General features: G+C 40.1%; 1 protein-coding gene across 1 annotated transcript in view; it reads right to left on the reverse strand.

The window, feature by feature from the left end:
• Nucleotides 1-4,343: 4,343 nt before the first annotated feature.
• The window catches only part of NRIP1 (nuclear receptor interacting protein 1), a 97,612-nt gene continuing 82,125 nt past the window's right edge, over nt 4,344-19,830 (reverse strand). The window contains exon 2 of the mRNA XM_045002151.1: nt 4,344-13,322. Coding sequence (XP_044858086.1) covers nt 9,455-12,955 — 3,501 coding nt within the window. The 5' untranslated portion in view covers nt 12,956-13,322 and the 3' untranslated portion in view covers nt 4,344-9,454. The remainder of the gene's footprint in view (nt 13,323-19,830) is intronic.

The raw sequence follows: 19,830 nt of genomic DNA on the forward strand, positions 1-19,830 counted from the left end.
GAGAGGAGTGGAGGAAAAAGTAACATCTGAGTTGGCTTTGACTGGGATAAAACAGACACCACCACCTAAAAGGATTACTTGACCCAAATCCTTTCAGGTTTCCAAACTTATTTACAGATAAACCAGTTTTTCGTATGGAGGGATTTTTACCTATGGATGGTTCTTCAGCTGGTGTAAACCAGGGTAAACTCCATTGACTTTGCACCAGCGGAGGAGCTGGCCTGCAGAGGTTTAGTTTTACCCAGGCTTCCTGGCTATTGCTAGTTCTTTAATATTATGAAGTATTAATTCAAATACTAAGGGCCAGATACTTCCAGCTGCTACACTGAATAGAGGAGTGAAGGGGGACAAAAACGCCCCTTGAAATATAGCTGACATGGCAAAGCAATGATACTGCAGCATGTTCTTCTGTGGCTCCAGAACCCCTCTGTATGAGAAAGTCAAAGTCATGGCTGTGAATCTGGCGGGGGTATGCTAGGTCAGCACCAAATTAGGGGAAGATGGTATGAAATCTCATTTCAGTTACTGCTAATTTGTGTAATCTGGGGCACAAATGGTACCTGCAAAATTAAAAGTGAGCCTAGATCTGAGTGGCTGCACCACCAACTACTCAGTTTTCAACCATGCATAAAGATGAAGGATGGTCATGTAATTAAAGGCATTGCACAAGTACTCAGGAAATCTGTGTTCTCTTCTTGGCTTTGCAACAGATTTCCTGTGTGATCTGGGGAAATCACATGCTGGGCTATTTGTAGAAGATGGGAAAGGCCATTACAGGATTCTCAGAAAAAAAAGGGACTTTTAAGAGCAGAATATGGGTGGTACTTGTACTTTTAAAATACTGTCACTCTTCTCCCTCCAAACTGGGTAGGAATCCTGAGTTCTCAGTCACTGGGATTTTCAAAAAGCATTGTCTAGTGGAGTAGTTTCTGTGCACTGCCATGCTGCCAACTTCAGAACTGCCACTCCCTACCCCCAACGAAAGGACACTAACCACTTCTCTCCTGAATCAACTGTGATATAGTAAGGCATTACAAAAAGCACACCTATCTGTGAAGAGAGAGAAAAGGCCCACAAGTAGGAAAGGAGGGAGAGGAGGTAAATGGTTCCAATAAAATATATAACAGAACACACTTACAGCAGCTTTCTGTCCTGACATGTTGCAAAAGGAATATGAACACAGGAAGTTTCCTAAATACACAAGATCCTAAGCAATTACCTTTGTATGTCATGACACTTCAGAGACTGCTCATGTTGGGATAACCAGTTCCAGCCACCATGCTAAGTTCACAGCTCACTCTCTCTGTCTGGGTCCTAGTATGGTCTGATCTGTAAAACCTGGTACAACTTGGAGACTGTCACCTTCCTGTGGGCACAGAGACCCAGGCGGGCAAATATCAGGAAACCACATAAACAGAACAGATACCTGAAAGTCCCAGAGGCCATATATGAGTACTATACTCCTGGGGGAATTTTGCATGACTACACTTGCACAGATTTCTTTGCTTCCCTGCAGAAAAATGACTTTCTGAAGGGAAAGGTAAGCGGCAAGAGCGGTCATGCACCCCTCCCCAGCAATGCAGGCACGTTGTTTTGGGCACCTGGTGCAGGTAGCGGAGAGGTAAATCACTGGTGGGGAGAGGGGGTGGCAGGGCTGAGGATGCCCTGTCTGGTGGCTCCTACCCTGTGCCAGGCTCAGCTGCTAGTCCCAGCTGGGGCAGACGGAGCCAGGTCAGACGCATCCCCAGCAACCTCCCTGGTTTCACCGAAGAGCTCTGCACACACACCTCCCACCTCCATCATTCTTCAGCCATGAGGGGGAAGGGTCACGGTATGGGGGAGCAGCTCCCCCATGCATCCAGATGCCCCCTCCACACCCAGATCCCCCCCACTGAGCTCCCCACACCTGAACCCCCACCCCACTGAGCCTCACCTCCTGCTGTCGGACCCCCCCACTAAACCCCACCCCCCTTCACCCAGACCCGCACTCCAACCCCCACCCTGATGAGCCCTCTGCACCCAGACCCCCAACCAGCAGCATCTGGACCCCCATTACCATGCCCCACTCTCCCAGCACCCCTACCCCCCCCAATCTCCCACACCCAGACCGTCCTGCTGAGCCCCAAACACCTTCACACACCCCAAGTCCCCCTGCCCCTGCACATTAAACATCCCCTCCCCCCGAGCCCCAATGCATCCAGATACCCCCATCCCGCACCCAGACCCCACACTGAGCCACACACGCACACAGAACCCTCTCATCCCACACCTGGATCCCCCCCCCACACTTGGATCTGCCAGGCTGAGCCTGCCTATCCACACCTGGTGAACTTGGCATGGAAGGGCAGGGCCCCAGGGCATTTCTGGGGCAGGCCTGGCTCTTGCGTTGTGTCAGGATTGGGTGAAGACCCACCACTGAGCCCCTGTCCCAGGGGTGGCTACAGGGTGATCTCCCACCTCTGTGCAGCCAGTGGTCTGCACTCCCAACAGCTATGCTGAAGCCTCCACATTGATCTATTGACAAATAGAATTTGCAGAATTTTAAAATATTTTGCACACTTTTTTTGGGGGGGGGGGGCACAGAATTCCCTCAGTAGTAGTACTAGGTATAATCACCACCCTGCGTGGTTTGTTGTGGAACTGTTCAAAATAATTAAATCAGCGCGGACCAAGAATTAACTAACACCCCAGAGTGAACTGTGACTGAGGTACCCCCAAATCCCAAGGCCTCCCACCACCACCCTGCATTCTGTGACTCAGATTGGAAGCATATACTCCAAGAATACTAACTTTGATCACAAACTGTAGTGTAAAGCTTATCTGATGGGCACAATTGCAGGGAAGTTTTAGTTCTGCGTTTAGAAAAGTTCTTTTTCTCATGGAACAACTCAGAAATTTGAAAAAAATAGCTCTGAACTGAAGATACGCAAAGTCTCAACGGCCAGTCAGGTGCTGGATGTAGCAGGCTGTGCCCATACTGTGTTTTCTCACTGGTGGGATGAGAATTAACAAGCATGGAAACCTTCGGTGCCCTGACACTGTCTGTACCTTCTAAATCCTGTTTCAAAGAGAGATACTTTTACAGTGGTCAAAAACAAACAGGTTAGCAATGGATAATACATACACCCCCTGATGCCTCAGTCAGCATCAGAACACCATGAAGGGCCACATCCTGCCCCTACTTGCTTTCCCCTCCATTTAGCTTGAAGGAATCACAGTTTCACATCGAAAGACCTTGCTCTTGCTGCCTGGTTTCATGTGAGCATATTTTACCAGAAACAAACAGCCCTATGGAGTGTTCAGTGTGATAAAAGTGTTTGGAGTGAAGAGAAAAAGTGTATGGATGTAGATATTATCAAAGATATTCTCTTGATCATTGTGAGTGCTAGAAGCATTTTGTCTAGTATTTCAGGATAAACTAAACTAATTCCAAATGTTTGTTCAAACCAGCAATGGAGCTCTGCATAGACTACGTATGCCATTCAGAATCCTATTGATCTCTAGTTTCTTCCTACTTGAAACAAAAGGTCTCTGATCTTGGTGTGTTTACCCTAGAGAAGTTATTGTACAAAGAAATTAAGATTTTCTTGTAGAGACTGCAAAAATTGGAAAAAAAATAGCAATTATGGTCACATAATTTGCCAGCAAAATTATCTACCTGCTCAATTAATGTCATGGTAAAACTATTGACTCCAGTGAAGCTCCCGTGAGGATACTGAAGTGTTTTGGGATGCTTCAGAACAAGGTGTTACATGCAACAAGGGTCTGACCCCACTGTAATCTATAGAGTTTTGTATCAACTTCAATGGAAGAAGGATCTGTTCCCCCATAATCAAGTCATACTTTCCAGACCAAGTTTCCTGACAGAGTTTTATGAACGGATATTTATCATCCTGTCTGGCAGTGAAGGCAAGGAAAATGTATAATCAATTAAAGTGAATCTGAATTACTTTCCTGCAGTTGTACAACTCCAGATACAGTATGTCTAGAACAAGTTCTTCTGGCACTTGCTTAAAATTCTGTGGTGGAACACAACATTCTGCACCCCTCAGCTGAAATAACTTCACGGTAACAATTACGGAGGACATTTATACAGATACCGGAATTAAAAATTATGTTAAATCTTTGGCTGAGAATCTTATCTGTTTTACTAACTCATTTCCACCAATTTTCATGGGTTTCTTACTGCAGATTTTGTTGAAGAAAATGTGGGGTCCTTGATATCCTGCAGTTACTTTTGGCTGATAAAAGTTTACTTTCACTAGTGTGGTGCTACTGGATCACAAAGACTCAAAACAGAGAAAGGACACATAATAAAGTAGATTTAAAAACCATCATCAACACAATGCATTTTTCTCATTTATTCAAATTTTCTGCAGGAAGTAAACACTGAAAGATTTAAAAAACTTCACTCTGCAGTATATACAGGTTTGTGACATCACATGAAGAAATTAATTTCTAATAAAAAATGATACCAGTTATAGTACTGAAAACACATCACAACAAACTTGGTTGCGGTAAACCCCAGAATTCTTATGTATGGCAATGAGAACTGTCATTCCATTGTTTTACAATGGTGAAATACTCCTGGTACAATATTTCAATTATTTAAAATGGAGTTTAAAACGTGTATGACCGATTACAATTGTGTGAGTTCTTTATCTTTAAAAGTAGTTTTGAGGTTTTTTTCAAGACCCTTTTGACTTGAAGCACATTCTTTCACAAAGCTAAAATACCACAGCAGAAGTCATGTCCAAAAATGGAATACTGTTGTGTGTTTTGATGAACTGACCTGACTTTAAGACATTTTTGCCAATGCACAGGGTCCCCCATGCACTTTTCATGCAGCAGGTAATCACAACTTTAAATAAAAGGTATTTTCTATACATTCTTCCAGACTTGCAACTGTATACTTACATGCAAAATTTTTAAACCTATGTGATCATATTTACACTTATACATGGAATATACATAACCAAAAACAAGATTAAAAGGTTTTTTTCCTTTCCATTAGAACAATACAAAATATGTATTTTTCATTAAGGAAACCACTATTTACATCACCTTTTAAAAACCAATTTCAACATATTATATGTTTAACAAGTCAATTTATTTACATATATAAATATATATAATATATACTTACCAGTTTACTCCTCTGTAAGATGCTGCAGAGAACAAACTGGTAATATTTCACAGACGTCAATGAGAGCTGTAATACTCTTTTACTGACAACATTTAGCAGGGAAATTTTAAATCATTCATATCTTTATTTTTTTTAAAAATGTAAATTGAACATTTTAAAATGTTATAAACAATAGATGGCTAAAACAAGAGACAAATATGGCTGAATTCCATTTCAATCTTCTGATGTTCATAAACTGCTCCACCTGAAATGATGGTTTAGTCATATCAGTGGAAACCTCCCTAACCTTTATTCTTTCTGTGGTCACATGCACCTCAGCGGTTTATACTTCTAAAACGGAGGCAGAAGAGAAACCAGAAACAGCAATTTTGCCCTCAGTCCCCCATACCTCATTTCCCTTTGAAACTTAGTGCAATTCTTGGCTCTCTCCACCCCAGCTATCAGGAATATTCTGCACTCCTTTGTAGCTGAAGTGCAAGCCTCTCTTCCTCCATGATGCTTAGGGTGACCAGATGTCCCGACTTTATAGGGACATTCCTGATTCTGGGGGCTTTTTCTTATATAGCCACCTATTATCCCCTACTCTGTCCTGATTTTTTACACTTGCTATCTGGTCACCCTAATGATGCTGCAAACCTGGAGTTTGTGAGTCAGGCCTCACAGCAGTATTCACCACTCCTGCATCCCTCTCCTAGCTTATTATTCTCATCCACAGTATGATAATTTAAGCTCCTTCCATGCAGGTCTAAAAAAAAAATAAAGGTCTAGTTGCAACCCCAACCACTTCCTCTCACAGGGTGTATTGTCTTTTGTCCCCCACTCCCACAACTGGGAATCCCCACTTGAGGAGCAGTAGTGGAGAAAGCCACCAACTGTGTACGCCTTGGAAGAAAGGGTCTCCTGAACCATGGGGCTGAGGACAGAGCTGTGAGAAAGTGCAGAAACACAGGGCCTCTGTATGGATGACCTTACTCTATCACTGATCCTTCAGAATCCATGTGGATTCCAGGAGCTGGGGACTTGCTGCAACTAGGGAGCCAGTCCCACTATTTTGCAGGTGAAGCAAACCCTGCCCCTGCATGCTGTTTGATGGAACAATTGGGAAGAGAAACCCATAAGGAGAATTTTAGTGATCTCCTCCCCCATAACTCCTGGGTGAGAGCTAACAGAGAGGGCCATCAGGCCTTTTAGATTCAGCTAAACTTTTCTAATTGGTTTCAGCTTGCCAATATGGATAGGGGCAAACCAGGCTTTAATTCTCTTTGCTAGGCAAGAATCGCATTGGTACTGGGGAAGCTAATGTAGACAATAGCTTTGCCCCATCCACCAGTGGCTAACCAAACAGCAGTAAGTAACCAGTTTAACAGGAACTGCATGCCAGAAGAGTGCCCTCACCTCTTTTCTAGGGTCTTACTGATCATCGTTGCAAATTCTGCCATGGGTGAGATTTTTCTATCAACATGTTCTAAAATTATATTATGCTGTATTTTAATTTACTGACGTCTGAGAGTTTTAATTCTCTTTCATTAACCTCATCTAAAAGGAAAGCTAAATTGTTAACGGTTAAAAACAGTTAACATTTTAACTTAAGTGTCACATAAGCTTTAAAAAACAATTTTAAAAAGTATATATTATAAATAACGATAGACTACCATAGAATAAATACAAGGGTAAGCACCCACTAAGGGATTCTGTGTCACTTCTTGCTAGAGTTGGTTAGAAAACAGCAAAGTCTGATGTTCCCCCATTTTTCCATCAGAATTTTGTTATGATAGAAGTTTTCCAATCACATCCACTTCACGCACATTCAAGCTGCCTCCTACTGTATATGAAGTAAGCAGTGCCCCCTCAAGTAAACTACAGCCTTGTATTTATTCTAGGGACCATCTATCATTCTATATTTCATAGCTATATACATGTAATTTCAAAAAAAATAATCACTTAAGACTTTAAGAGACACGTTTCATGGATGGAACAAATGCCATCTTTTTCTAATATTTATGCCAGGCTGATTCATATAAAAAGATTCAACTCCAATGGCAATAATCTAAAATATAGTTTACCTTGTTAACATTTAATTTCTATGACATATTTTATTTGTCAGCAGGCCACTTATTATCAATGCTAACTATTAAAGACAAACACAAAACAAACTTTTTTTTGTAATTTACTGCATAGCTGAAGTCAGGCTAGGGATAATGAAATTTAAAACAATATTAGACTCATGTGAAAGTTTTAAAATGCATATCTCCTTCCTATAGCTCAATAATATATTAAGCTTTGCCCAGACAACACAAAAATGCATCTTTTATTCCCTCTGTAACGCTCTATACCTTGTGGGATGTTTTATATACGACACTGTCAAATATGTGTGCTCCCTAACACACTACAACTTTCATTATCTTGATATTATCAGGATTTGTTCATAACATAGGGAATTTTCAATGAAATAAGTAGCTATTGAGAACACAATCCAGTATTGGATAAATAAGGTTCAGCAGTACTTATGGTTATTAATACAGTTACTTTTGTTTTGCAGGAGTGGGGGGAGATAATTCTTTGCATTTTTCCATGAAAGTTTGATGCTTCTTGGGGTTCAGGATGGCCACTAGGAAAGTGTGTGCTGCTCAGCTTCCCCCCCCCCCCCCAACACTTTCAATGTGTCTCAGCTTTGACCTACAACTCCAAGGCTGATTTTGAAAAAATGCTGCCAATATTATAAAATGTTGGGTGGAGGCAGGGGAAAAGAGGAGACAGACCATTTCTGAGATGATGTTCACTATCCACTATGGAACAGACCAAAACCACCAATTTTATTTTCACATACAGTGACACCTAACGAATTGTTCTGAATCTAGGTTTTCAGGGATGAAAGGCCAGTATATTAACCACAGATCAGCTGCTTACAGAGTAATAAATACTTGCAGAATATGCATTAGGCTCTACTTACAGGAAGACCCACCAGGTTTTCAAGATCTCACAATTTCCACTGCAATATGGAATATGTATTATGTAAACACAGTAACTGTTCTTTTAACAGGAAGCAACATGGTTCTGAAAAAAACATTTTGCTTATGTGTTTCACAAACTGGAATCAATGGCAGTTTTCTGGCCACAGAGGACAGGTCTGTTTATCCCAAAATTCTAAGATGTCTTTTTTACCTTCCCTTTATATGTCTGCATTTAAACTGCTAGTGGCACAACTGCACTGTAGACACTTCCTACACTGATGGTAGGAAGTGTCTACAATGGTAGTTAATCCAACTCTGTGAGAGGTGGTAGCTAAGTTGATGGAAGAATTCTTCTGCTGACTTAGCCCTGTCTACACATCTTAACTATGTTGCTCAAAGGGTGTGGATTTTTCACACCCTTGAGAGACATAGGTGGGTCAACTTAATATTGACTGTAGACCTGGCTTAAGACAGGGGAAGCAACATGTAAAAGTGGACAAAAAAGACATCACTTTTTTGTTTTGTTTTGTTTACAGTGTAGATTAAAATCTACTTTTTATATAAAATGCTAGGAAAACTAGAAAACAATCTTTAATCATAACCCCTATTTTATATGACTACTACTCAGGGTTCTGCAGAATGCTCTAGTCAAGAAGAACTTGGAGGGGGAAAAAAAAAAGACACTACACCATAATTAGGGGATAACCACAAAAATAATTAAATAATAAAAAACAAAATTTGGAAGCACTAAAAATTACATTTCAGTGCATTTGATTAATTAACACTGACAGACTACCAAATGTGATGCTCTACTACCCTGGACGGACTGTTCCATCTCTTTAAAAAACAAACAAAACAAAAAAAAAAACCAAAAAAACCACCTTTACATTTCACAAAATGTATTCAACAAATATCAAAGATTACATTGTCTCTATGCTCAAACTGCCAAAAAAGGGAATATACTATGTACGTGGAAAGAATGAAATGCAGTAGAATGCATTACCACCACCTAGGCTGTATGCTTACTTTATTTTATACCTAAATACCTGTGGTTCCAAATAAGACTTCGGTCACAGACTATTCATAACTTACTTTGATGCATACAGAATTGTGTCTTGTACAGCTTACAACTCTCAGTTTCCTTGTGACTATCTACTGTAAAGCAAACATATCTACATGTTTTTAAATATCACCAGAAAAACAAAGTTTCTCAAATGAAAATATGATTCAATAAGACCATGCTTTTCTCAAATCATGCTCAATTTATACAGTATTCCAGTTCATACTTTTTTTTTTCTTTTTTAAACATAGAGATTCAAACCCACTGACTGTAAACTCATTGTGTTGGCTATATATTTCACTCTGGTTCTCTTTTGATTGTTAGCACTTTTTCCAAGAGTCCATACCCTTCTCCATTCACATTGTGTTGATGGGAGCTCTTATTCTCCATATGGCTATTGTAAGGGCTTCTTAAATTATGAAAAGGAATTTTAGGTTCTGTCTCAGGTAATAACTCCTCCTTTATTGTAACAGGAGTTGAATTTTCCGTAAATGAAGGTTCACTCCAAATGTCCTTATGTGCTTCTTGGCTACTAATGGAATTGCCTCCTTTCTGTAACATGTAATACAATATTGGATTGGTTTTGGTCAGTCGTGGGGAGTCTTTTTCATATTCACCCTTGTCCATTCCTGTGATAACCCATCTGATGGGGCCTTTTTCACTGGGTATGGGGCAAACACTAAATTGGTCAGATTCAGGTCTAGATACTGTACATCCCAAATGTTCAGAGAAGGGGGAACTAGCAGGACTCTTCACTGCTACTGGATACTGAAATGTCCTGTGATCCACGCAACTGTTTGGTTGCACAGGATTTCCCATTAATGCATTTATTGAAGAAACGCTAAATTCAGGTTTATTATTTGCTACATTATTTTTGTTTCCTTTCTTCTTGCCCTCAGTTACTGCATTATTCCTATGCTGTGAAAAATCTCTCTCACAGTTTTCTGAGAGAAGCAGTTGTTTCAACACATTAAAGCCTTTACTATCTCTAGACCAACTCCTATGTTCACTGTCATTATTTGAACCATGACCAGCAGCATATTTAAATTCAAGATCACTTCTGTTGAATTTCAGTTCTTGCTGGTTAAGCAAAGGCCGATACAATGTCTCTGCAGGAGATATGCGATTGTTTGAAGCACCAGACACATTACTTTTTACCTTTTTTAATGGACTTTCTGAAGGCTCAGTATGAAATTTCCTCTTCTTAGGAATGATGCAAAGGCTCTTTGAGTCTAGAAGTGTCAGTTCACTATTTCTGTGACTTCTGTCCAGATCATCCACGGGGTAACTATCTTGATTCTGTCTCAGCAACCGACTTAACAAGCCATTTTTTGAAAAAGAAAAATCTTCAGGTGAAAGAGGCTCAGGTTTCAAGTCCTCAGATGCTGGAGAGGCACCTGTGTTTCTCTGCACTGAATGAGTTGTTCCATGAAATTTGTTACCCTTACGCTCTCTTACTGGCTGTGCATTTGGATTATGAGGAGCATTTGATTCTTCACAAGGTTCAGTTTTTATTTTCACTGTCAATATTTGCTCACTCAAAGCCTTATCCATCTGCTCTTGTGAGCTTTCATCTTTTAAAAGCAGCCTCTCCTTCTTTTCACTTTTACCTTTATTGGGGGTTCCCAGAAGCAACTGAAGGACAGTGCGTCTTTCAAGGAGATTTTCTATTTCTGAACTGGGAAGTCCTTGTTCAATGGGTGTAGGATGACAACTGAATATTTTGTTATTCTCTTCAAATTTACCTGATACATTTGTGAGTAAAGGACTATTCAATCTATCAATCAACCCTACAGGTTTATCTGTATTTACTGTTAGCAGCTGTTTGCTGGTTCTTTGCTCTTCACCTGACATGGAAGTCTGCATTCCACACTGAGCTAAGTTCTGCAACAGCTTGCTGGCACTGAAAGCTGCAGAATTTTGTGCACTTTCATTTCTGTTCAGTTTAGTTCCTTGAAGTTCTTTATTTTTTGTAAGATCTATCAAATGTTTAGATGCTGGATTCATTAACCTCTCTGGCTGGATGCTGCAAGCATATGGTGGTGAATTACGTTTGACTGCTAGAGAAGATTGGTGGGAGAGATTTATAGGAGAGTCTGCTTTTGTAGAAAGAAGCAAAGGTGGAGTGCTTAATGGAGTTATTCGATTTGCACTGGGGCTTTCTGTCACAGGAGTCCTCTTACCAGTTTGTACAGTAAATTTTGCCACATCAGCTGTACTGTGTGGTCCCTGAGGGTCTGTATCTTTCTCTTTGTTATCTTCACTCTTATGCCCAAGTAATAACTGAAGCAGTGTTACCTTCTGATGTGGATTCAGTTTAGAACCTTTAGGAGTGTCTTTATCTTCTTTATTCTCCATACTGTTCTCTAGACATGGAATTTTTGGATCCCAATTATGAAACAATGGCTGAGTCAGATTATCTAGAGAAGCAGGCTGTCCAGAATCTTGTTTGTCTGTCCTCTGTTTGAAAGATAAATCTATAGGAAGGCAGTTAGAATGGGAGCTTTCATCATCGCTGCTATCATCTTCTGTAAAACTAGGATTGTTGTCTGAATACTCATCCACAGTAGTTGGTGTGCTACTGTCCTCAAAAATACCCACTCTCTCATTCTGCTCATGCCCTTTTGTTTGTTTAGGTGCATTCTGACTTTTAAGAAGATGTAAAAGCAAACTGTTGCTGGGAGATGGTTTTAAATGGTTTCTTTCCAATGTATTTTTGTATCCTAAATTTTTGGGAGGAGAATGAACGATTCCAATGGGGCTCTGAAATGGCGCCATATTGCTCTTGTTAGTTATTGTTTTGGTTGATGATCTCATTTGACCATTAAGATGGCTTGGCATTCCTTTTGACAGACTGAAATGGCCAAGGTCTTTCTGGGCACTTTCTTGTAATCTGGCCATGGCAGCAAGTCTTTCGCTTGCTATCTGATTTGCATTTTGTGCTTTTAAAGCATGTTCCCTGGAATATTGCTGCAAATGAGCTTCGCTTGAAAGAAGTAAAGCTAGCTGACTACACGCTACGCTGGGTTTAGGCGAAGCAGTAGGACTAGATCTTTTCTCTACCATGCTTGCAACTGCTTGTAATCTTGCAGCACATGAGAGAGGCTCATTCATCACCTTGGGTCCATTCTGCCCTGTATGTGGAGATTCTATAAACCTCTCTTTAGGCAGGTTCGTTGTTACATCAGGCAGAGTGGTGTCAAGCTTTTGATCTTTTGCTTTTCTTTTCTTCAGCAGAGTCTTCAAGCGACTAGTTGCAACACCATAGCACCTTACATCTTTCTCCACTTGTAAAGAATCCTGGCTGAGGGAATACCCTTGCTCCTTGAGGCTCTGCCTAATCTGTTGTGACAGAGCAACACTCTGCAGCCTAGAGCTGAATGACTGAAGCAAAGAGGCAAGTAATGTGCTATCCTGTTTGCCTTTAGGCACATTTTCAACCATGCCAGCTAACAAAGCTTCTTTTTTTCCATTCAAATCCACAATGGAATCAGACAAGCGCCTTCTCTTTGCTGCATTCCAGTCTTCAGAAGACTGCAATAGTCTTGCTTTTTTGAGATGCAACATGCCAGATCCCTGATATGTGTGTGTGTTAACAACTGGACCATTACTTTGACAGTTGGGAAATATATTTCCAGAAATCTTAAAGTTTTGATCCTCTCCACTATGCCCAGTAGGCTTTTTGTCAACTACAGTACCTGAGCCTCCTGCTGCTTGATGCATTAGTAATCCCTCTAGGTAAGTTAGAACAACAGAATCCTGGTGCATCTCAGAGCCAAGCTCTTCTCCATGAGTCATGTTCAATAAAAATATCCACAAAGGTTCTGCTTCTATTCACTTTAAAAGACTAGTTTGGTATGGCTGAATTGAGATGCAAGGTTAATAAATAATAGGTAGAAGTCTATAATTTTTTCACATAATCTGAACTAAAACAAATGTTACGTTCCATGCAGGCTTCTTCCAGCATATATTGCTGATGAGCCAAATTTTCAGTCATATCAGTCTCTGTAGATATATAAAATATTTATGAAAGATGTCTAGAAGAATTACTTAGAACATGGTTCCAACGAACTGAAATTCTACTAAACATTCATCTTCTTCACCTTTGTCCAGGACAGCAGCTTGGTTTTCATCCTTTTTCACCTCCATCATCCATGTCAAATTCCTAAAGAGAAAAGACAAATAAAAATGGTCTCAGAAAAGATACAAGGGAGAGATCTAGAACATTAGACACACTCAAATGGCACAGGACATACTTTCTTTTAGGTCACATTTCCTAGATCATTGCAGATAACTAGCAATACATATGTAATAAATAGCCAAATTAAAGAAAACCTAAAAAGTATATAAGGCCTACACCTAAAATTAATAAAATCACTCAGATTATCCTAGAGAATGAAAATGTAGAGGAAACACAAACCCTCATGTGCCTAGGTATTAGAGGGGGTCATGAATACTCCTCTAAGTATGTACTCTATGGCACAAAACAGAGAAGTAGTACATAAAGGAAAATCCCAATGTATTTCAAAACTTCACAGTTTAAAAAATTAAGTCGGCATACATTTCAAAGTTATATTATCTTTAGCAAATAAAGCTTACACAGAATACCCTGCACCCTGTCAATAAATTAGGACACAAACTAACTATTAATGAGGATCAGTGGCAGAAGAGGGAAGCCTTAACCTTAAAAGCAGCCTTCATTTTGAATCTATATTGGATTTTTTTTTTAATAGGTAGCTTCATTTTTTTATGTCAGCCTGGCAGACAGATGACACAATGGAGATTTAAAAGTAAAAACAAATAATCGCTGCCATCCCAGACCAGGTGCCAATTAAAAATAATTTCCCTCCTTTCCCTGATGCTAAATAGTCTGCCTCAGTCTTTCATTAACACCCATCATACACTTAAATATCCATGTGGCCACTTCTCTGCCTCCCTCCAAACAGCAGAAATCTGGGCTGTGGCTCTCTAACTTTACTGGTTCCAAGTACCATCTTCTTAAAAAAAAAATATTGTTAAATAAATAGACGGAACATCAAGCTGAGGGATAGCTCAGTGGTGTGGGGGGAGGGATAGCTCAGTGGTTTGAGCATTGGCCTGCTAAACCCAGGGTTGTGAGTTCAATCCTTGAGGGGGCCACTTAGGGATCTGGGGCAAAAAAATTGGTCCTGCTAGTGAAGGCAGGGGGCTGGACTCAATGACCTTTCAAGGTCCCTTCCAGCTCTAGGAGATTGGTATATCTCCAATTATTACCTTTTTTTATTACCTCACATACCACCAGTGGTACATGTACCACAGTTTGAGAAGCCTGATTACAAGATTCTTATCACCCCTTCCATTATCAATGGGCACAACAGATCCCTGCACTGCACTGCATACTGACAAATACACCCTCCTCTGTTCCTCCCTCACTACTCCCAACTAGCAGCAGCCACACTGGAGGTGGAACAGAAAAGCTGCTGGGGTCAAGTTCTGAATGCATGGATATTTGGAGACATTTTACTTTTATATTAATTTCCAGGGAAGTTTCCCTTGATTTCTCAGCTTGATTTGAATATGTAGAGAAACCTATTTGATTCTTTCATCAGTGAAAGTAGAAGAACATCATAAAATTCTTCTCTGGAAATCCCAACAATGGCACTTGCACTGGAATCAGGAGAGACATTTTCAATAAACTTCTCAGGTCTAACAGTTCCTAATTGTATTACTCTGGTCACCAAGGGAATGGCTACTGTACGGACAATGCAACAATTGGGATCACTGCACAGGCCTGATTATTCTCTCAAATTATACCAGTGTACAACTGGTGTAAAAATGCTCAAGTAAATGGAAGTAAACGGTTGTAAGTGGAAGACCAATCAATCAGGCCCTATGATTTCCTATAAATGCAGCGTGAATTCAAGTTTAAAGAAGGAGGTTTGGTGTTGATTATACTGTGACCAGAATTTCACCCAAGACATACAGACATAGGTTAAAGGGACACTTCAGTTCTGAAAATGTCAGTAGAACAGTTAAAAACACATACTTTTTGTAACCTATATGCTCAAGCTGTGCAAATCCCTGAGTTTTGCCATTTCAAGCAGTATAATGAATCCCTATAAATCAGTCATAAAATATGTTACGTACCAGCATTTTTATAGTAATATCAAGTCTAAAGTCATCTAAAGATTACTAAATATCTCAGCTTTGCTCTCAGAGATACAGACACACACACTACCAATACTTTATAACAGAGTTAACTATGGTTGTTTCTAAATTTATCCAAGGATACTAACAAGACCTGAAGAGGTATGCTACGTTTGGATTCATCTAACTAAATGCTGTTTAATAAGTTACAGCTTCTCCCAAACAATGAGCCCCGGGGCAGACTCTTACCAAATATCACACTTCAATGTGAATTAAAATCAGTAATCCCTGAAAGTCTGGGTTCCTAATGGGAACATCAAGTAGTTAGTTTATTAGCACCGCATTTGCCAAGGCTGTGTAATAGAGGTGCTGAGTCAGGAGCTGACTCAGTACCCTGTCACTCAAATTCCCACCAATATAAAATTAACTAGAACCTAAATTAGAGGATCAGTTAAAAGCGGAGATACAGCTGAAGGGCTAATTAGAGGGGGAAGCAACCCCAGCATGATAAACAAAGAGGAAGGAAGCCCTGAAAGTGGGGGAGCTGAGAGCCTGAAGGAAGGCAGAGCAGTGGAGGAACTGGCTAGGACTTGGAAATATGCAAATAGCACTACAGGCGGTGGCCTGCTGGAACAGTATAATAAAGCATATTGGTGGTGGTGGTGAAGACGACCTAAAGTGGGTGTGGTTTGCACTTAAGGCAAGAAAGGACTCACAGTGGATCACCCTGTGACAACCTAATTTCTTCAAATATTTGGACATGCTGAGTATTCGGGGGGGGGGGGTGGTTTACTCCTACTGTGTTTGCACATTTCAGAGGAGAATCCGGAGTCCACAGAAGACTCTGAAGACAGCATTCAGCCCAAGAGGATTCTTTTTAGAAATAATTTGACTTCTTTTACAACTAGAAAAATTGTATTTATCCTTGAATGGTTTAAACACACAAGTCCTACTATTCCTAGATTTAGGATAATCCAAGTTAGCTCTGCTTTGGTAGGACAAATGACATGAACAGTGTTAAAACTCAGATTTTGTTTACCCTGGAAAGATTCTATGACGACTGATGAATGAATGAAATGTCATCCCCAAAGTCAAGCGATTGAAAGTTAAGGTTGTTTTTGTTAACAATTAACATTTTGGAGAAAAGACTTTGTTACAATTTCTGCATCCCTCCCCCTCCAATTAAAGGTATCAGAGTTTACAGTAAGCATATTATAATCTTTCTAAGAGGACCTTCAGCAAAACCAGAGAAAACAAGACTACATATTCTTGATATTTTTTTAGATAAAAAAAACAAACAAAAAAAACCCCACAACCCACACACAAACGGGGAAAAAAAACCCAATATTTTCAAACCTTCTTCAGATAGCATACAAAATAATAAAGAAAGCTCAACATTAAAGAAATCCTTTGCAGGTAACTTTTAAATTAAAGACTTTAGCTAATGTTCTACGGGTTATGCCAATACTTGATTTAAATTAAATCTCTCCAGCTCTGAGTAATTAAACAAAGACATTGTATTTATGCAAATCCCTTAGGTGCATAAGAGCTCTGTAATAGTAGAAGGTATCCATAGACAGTTTAGTTTACTCATAGAAACTGAAAAAGGAGAGATTTCCTTTTTTTTTTTTAAATTAATTACTCACAGTAGAAGAAATTGATAATTTAGAGAAACTGATAGATTGATCAAAGCAGGCATTTGCTAAACATTAAATCTGAAAAAAATACAAGGAATGAGGACTTCACCAGCCCTTTTAATAAGGCAATTACTTGGGGCAAGTGAAGGATCAGTTATTATGTAATATTGTACATCATTGTGTATGTTTTTATAACAGGTAAAATGTGCTGAGCAAATCTGTCAAGAGTTAAGCTGGGTCACAAGAAGTCAGGTGCAGAGGATGAAATACACTTTTCATATTTCTGATGGGAAGCAGAGTAGCTAGTTGCAGTTTTTGGGGTCTGGATCTAAAAGGCATTTGTCTCAAAACTGCAGATTTCAAAGGCCTCTTATATCTCTCATACTTTTGTTCCACTCCTTGCTCAATACAATGGCTATGTGAAAACTGAGATCGGGTTTAGATTTAAAACACCACAAAGGTAGATCAGCAGCATTGATGATACAAACACTGGAGATACGGGGTTGAGAGATTTACGAAGTTCTTTTAACGTTCATAATTATATACAAGTTATTAATAAAAAGTATTACAGAAGCTACGTACAGAAGCAAAGAGAAAGAGGCAAGATTGTATGAGACAAACTGGAAGAAAGAGGTAAAGGTAGAAAACAATAAAGAAACCTTCAGCAACGTGTTTATCCTTGAACAAACCAGTAATCTTACTGTAATGGATCTTTAACGTATATGTACCTCTAGCATTAGATACTGCAGTTAAATATTATGACAAACTAATGGATAAATTAAGCAAATATTCAGATAAGCAGACCAAGTACAGCATATGTACTGTCACTGAACTAAAAATATAATACTTTTCATTGCAACAAGATCCAAAAGATTAGTTCACCATCTCTTGGGTATAGTAAGATTATCCACATTATTTTTTATGAATACGATGTGTACCTCTATTTGATTATTATTATGCTATCTGCTATAGGGTTGAAAAGGATTAACTCAGTTATGAGTGGTTTTTGAATATCTGCAGAAAACAAATCAAGGGCTGTAGATAGCCCAATTACCTGTGCTTAACAAACAGTACAGGTGTCAATTCCTTCGACCTCTTAACCCCACTATACTCTGGTCACCAGGTTGGCTGGTAACCCAAGGAGAAGGGTGGGGAGGAGAGAGAAATCCAAGTGGGGAAAATGAAATAGGAAGGGGGTGGGGAGGGAAGAGAGGCTTAAAAGTCTTAGCCCTGAAGCAGAGAGAAAGGGGAGGATCTGCAGAAAAGCAGAGGGAATCCCAGTCCCCAGAAGCAGGAAGGAAGGTCCATGGGAGTAGCTGAGTCTAGCTAAATCTTGAAGGGAAGGGCAAGCTTTAGGTAGGATTGAAGTTTAAAAGCAGGGGGCAAACCTACTTGGATCTGCTAAGGAAAAACTGTTGGTAAACAGAGATACTGTAACTTGAAGAAGCAGTATACAAGTGGGGTGAATTGTAGGATTCCACTCTGAGGAGAACAGGTGCTGGGACTGTCACTTGAAAGGTGTGCCCAGGGAGAGACTGGTTGATGAGGACAAAGGTACACCTTACCTTGAACCATGGCAATAACTTTTAGGTGTCAACAGATTTGCTACCAGAGACTATATTTTTGGTGACTTCAAAAGATGGGAAAATAAAATTAAGTGACTAAAATGTACATTTTAGGCTCTTTTGATAATAAGAAGATACCACTGCAGCCAAAGGTAATTACTTTTCTGAAAACATCTTTTCAAAAGTTAAACTACTACTTAAGAGACAAAAGGAACTTTCAAGACCCCATTAAAACGAAGAAAAGTTATAAGAATGAATCTATTTCTAAACAGCAGTTTAAAACCTAATCTGAGACCATAAAGAATTGTCATTCTCCTATTTAGTTCACTATGTACATTTGCACATTGCATCTCCAGTTCAATGAATCAAATCCAGAATTAATTCCTCCGCCATTTTTCTACTCTCAAATATTTTAGCAACTACTGCAGTATCATCACTATCTCAGAACTGCATTTAAAACAACGAATAATTTCTAAGGCGTCGATAATGAAAATAAATTATACTGGGACTAGAAGATCATTCCAGTTGAAGGGCTACTCCCGCTCAGGGATAGTCACATTTGTTCTCATGATGCTTCCTTCGAATTCTTTAGCTGGTAACATGGAGATCTCTCCTCTCCATCTCTACTATGTCTCATGGAGAGTAGTAGCTCTATGAACTGAAGCCATAAATATACAGAATCTGCAATGGCTGGAAGGATCCCTACAGGAATTCTCATAAAGAAGGTGGGTATCCAAACTATGGAGGGGAAAAGAGCAAGTTAATGCGGTCACAGGTTACTGCATTTTCCAATTCTGGGACTCAAATGCAATTCCTTGGAACACACAAATGGACTAATTTAGCAAAAAGTAACAGGGAGGAAAACTACAGAAGGTGCAACTAAACCTCAAAATCTTGCTGGTTATAAGGGTCAGTTTGGGCAGCATTCAGTTGGCTCTGTGACATACCTTTCTTAGTGCCCTGCCCCACCTCAAAACTGCAAACTTCTAGTTCTCCTGTCTCCTGCTATGCTAGACTCGTATTTGCAAAAAACAACACAATGTCTCATCTATCTATATGCAGGGCCGGTGCAACCAACAGGCAAACTCGGCAGCCGCCTAGGGCGCCAAAAAGCGGTGCCTAAAATGTCTGGGATGCTCACCCGGCGCCAGCTACACATGTAACCCTCTTTCCGCTGCTGTGCGAGGGGGCGCTGCAGCTTTGATCAGCTCCGGCTGGCCGGCCAGGAAGTGATGATATTCCTCCTCCGGCGGCGCTGCGCTGCTTCCTGCTGCTCTGGCTCTTCCCCAGGGCCCCCGCCCCTGCTCAGCCCCGCCCCCACTCCCCTGAGCTCTGCAGCAGGGCC

This window comes from Mauremys mutica, chromosome 1, assembly GCF_020497125.1.
Source record: "Mauremys mutica isolate MM-2020 ecotype Southern chromosome 1, ASM2049712v1, whole genome shotgun sequence".
Lineage (NCBI taxonomy): Eukaryota > Metazoa > Chordata > Testudines > Geoemydidae > Mauremys > Mauremys mutica.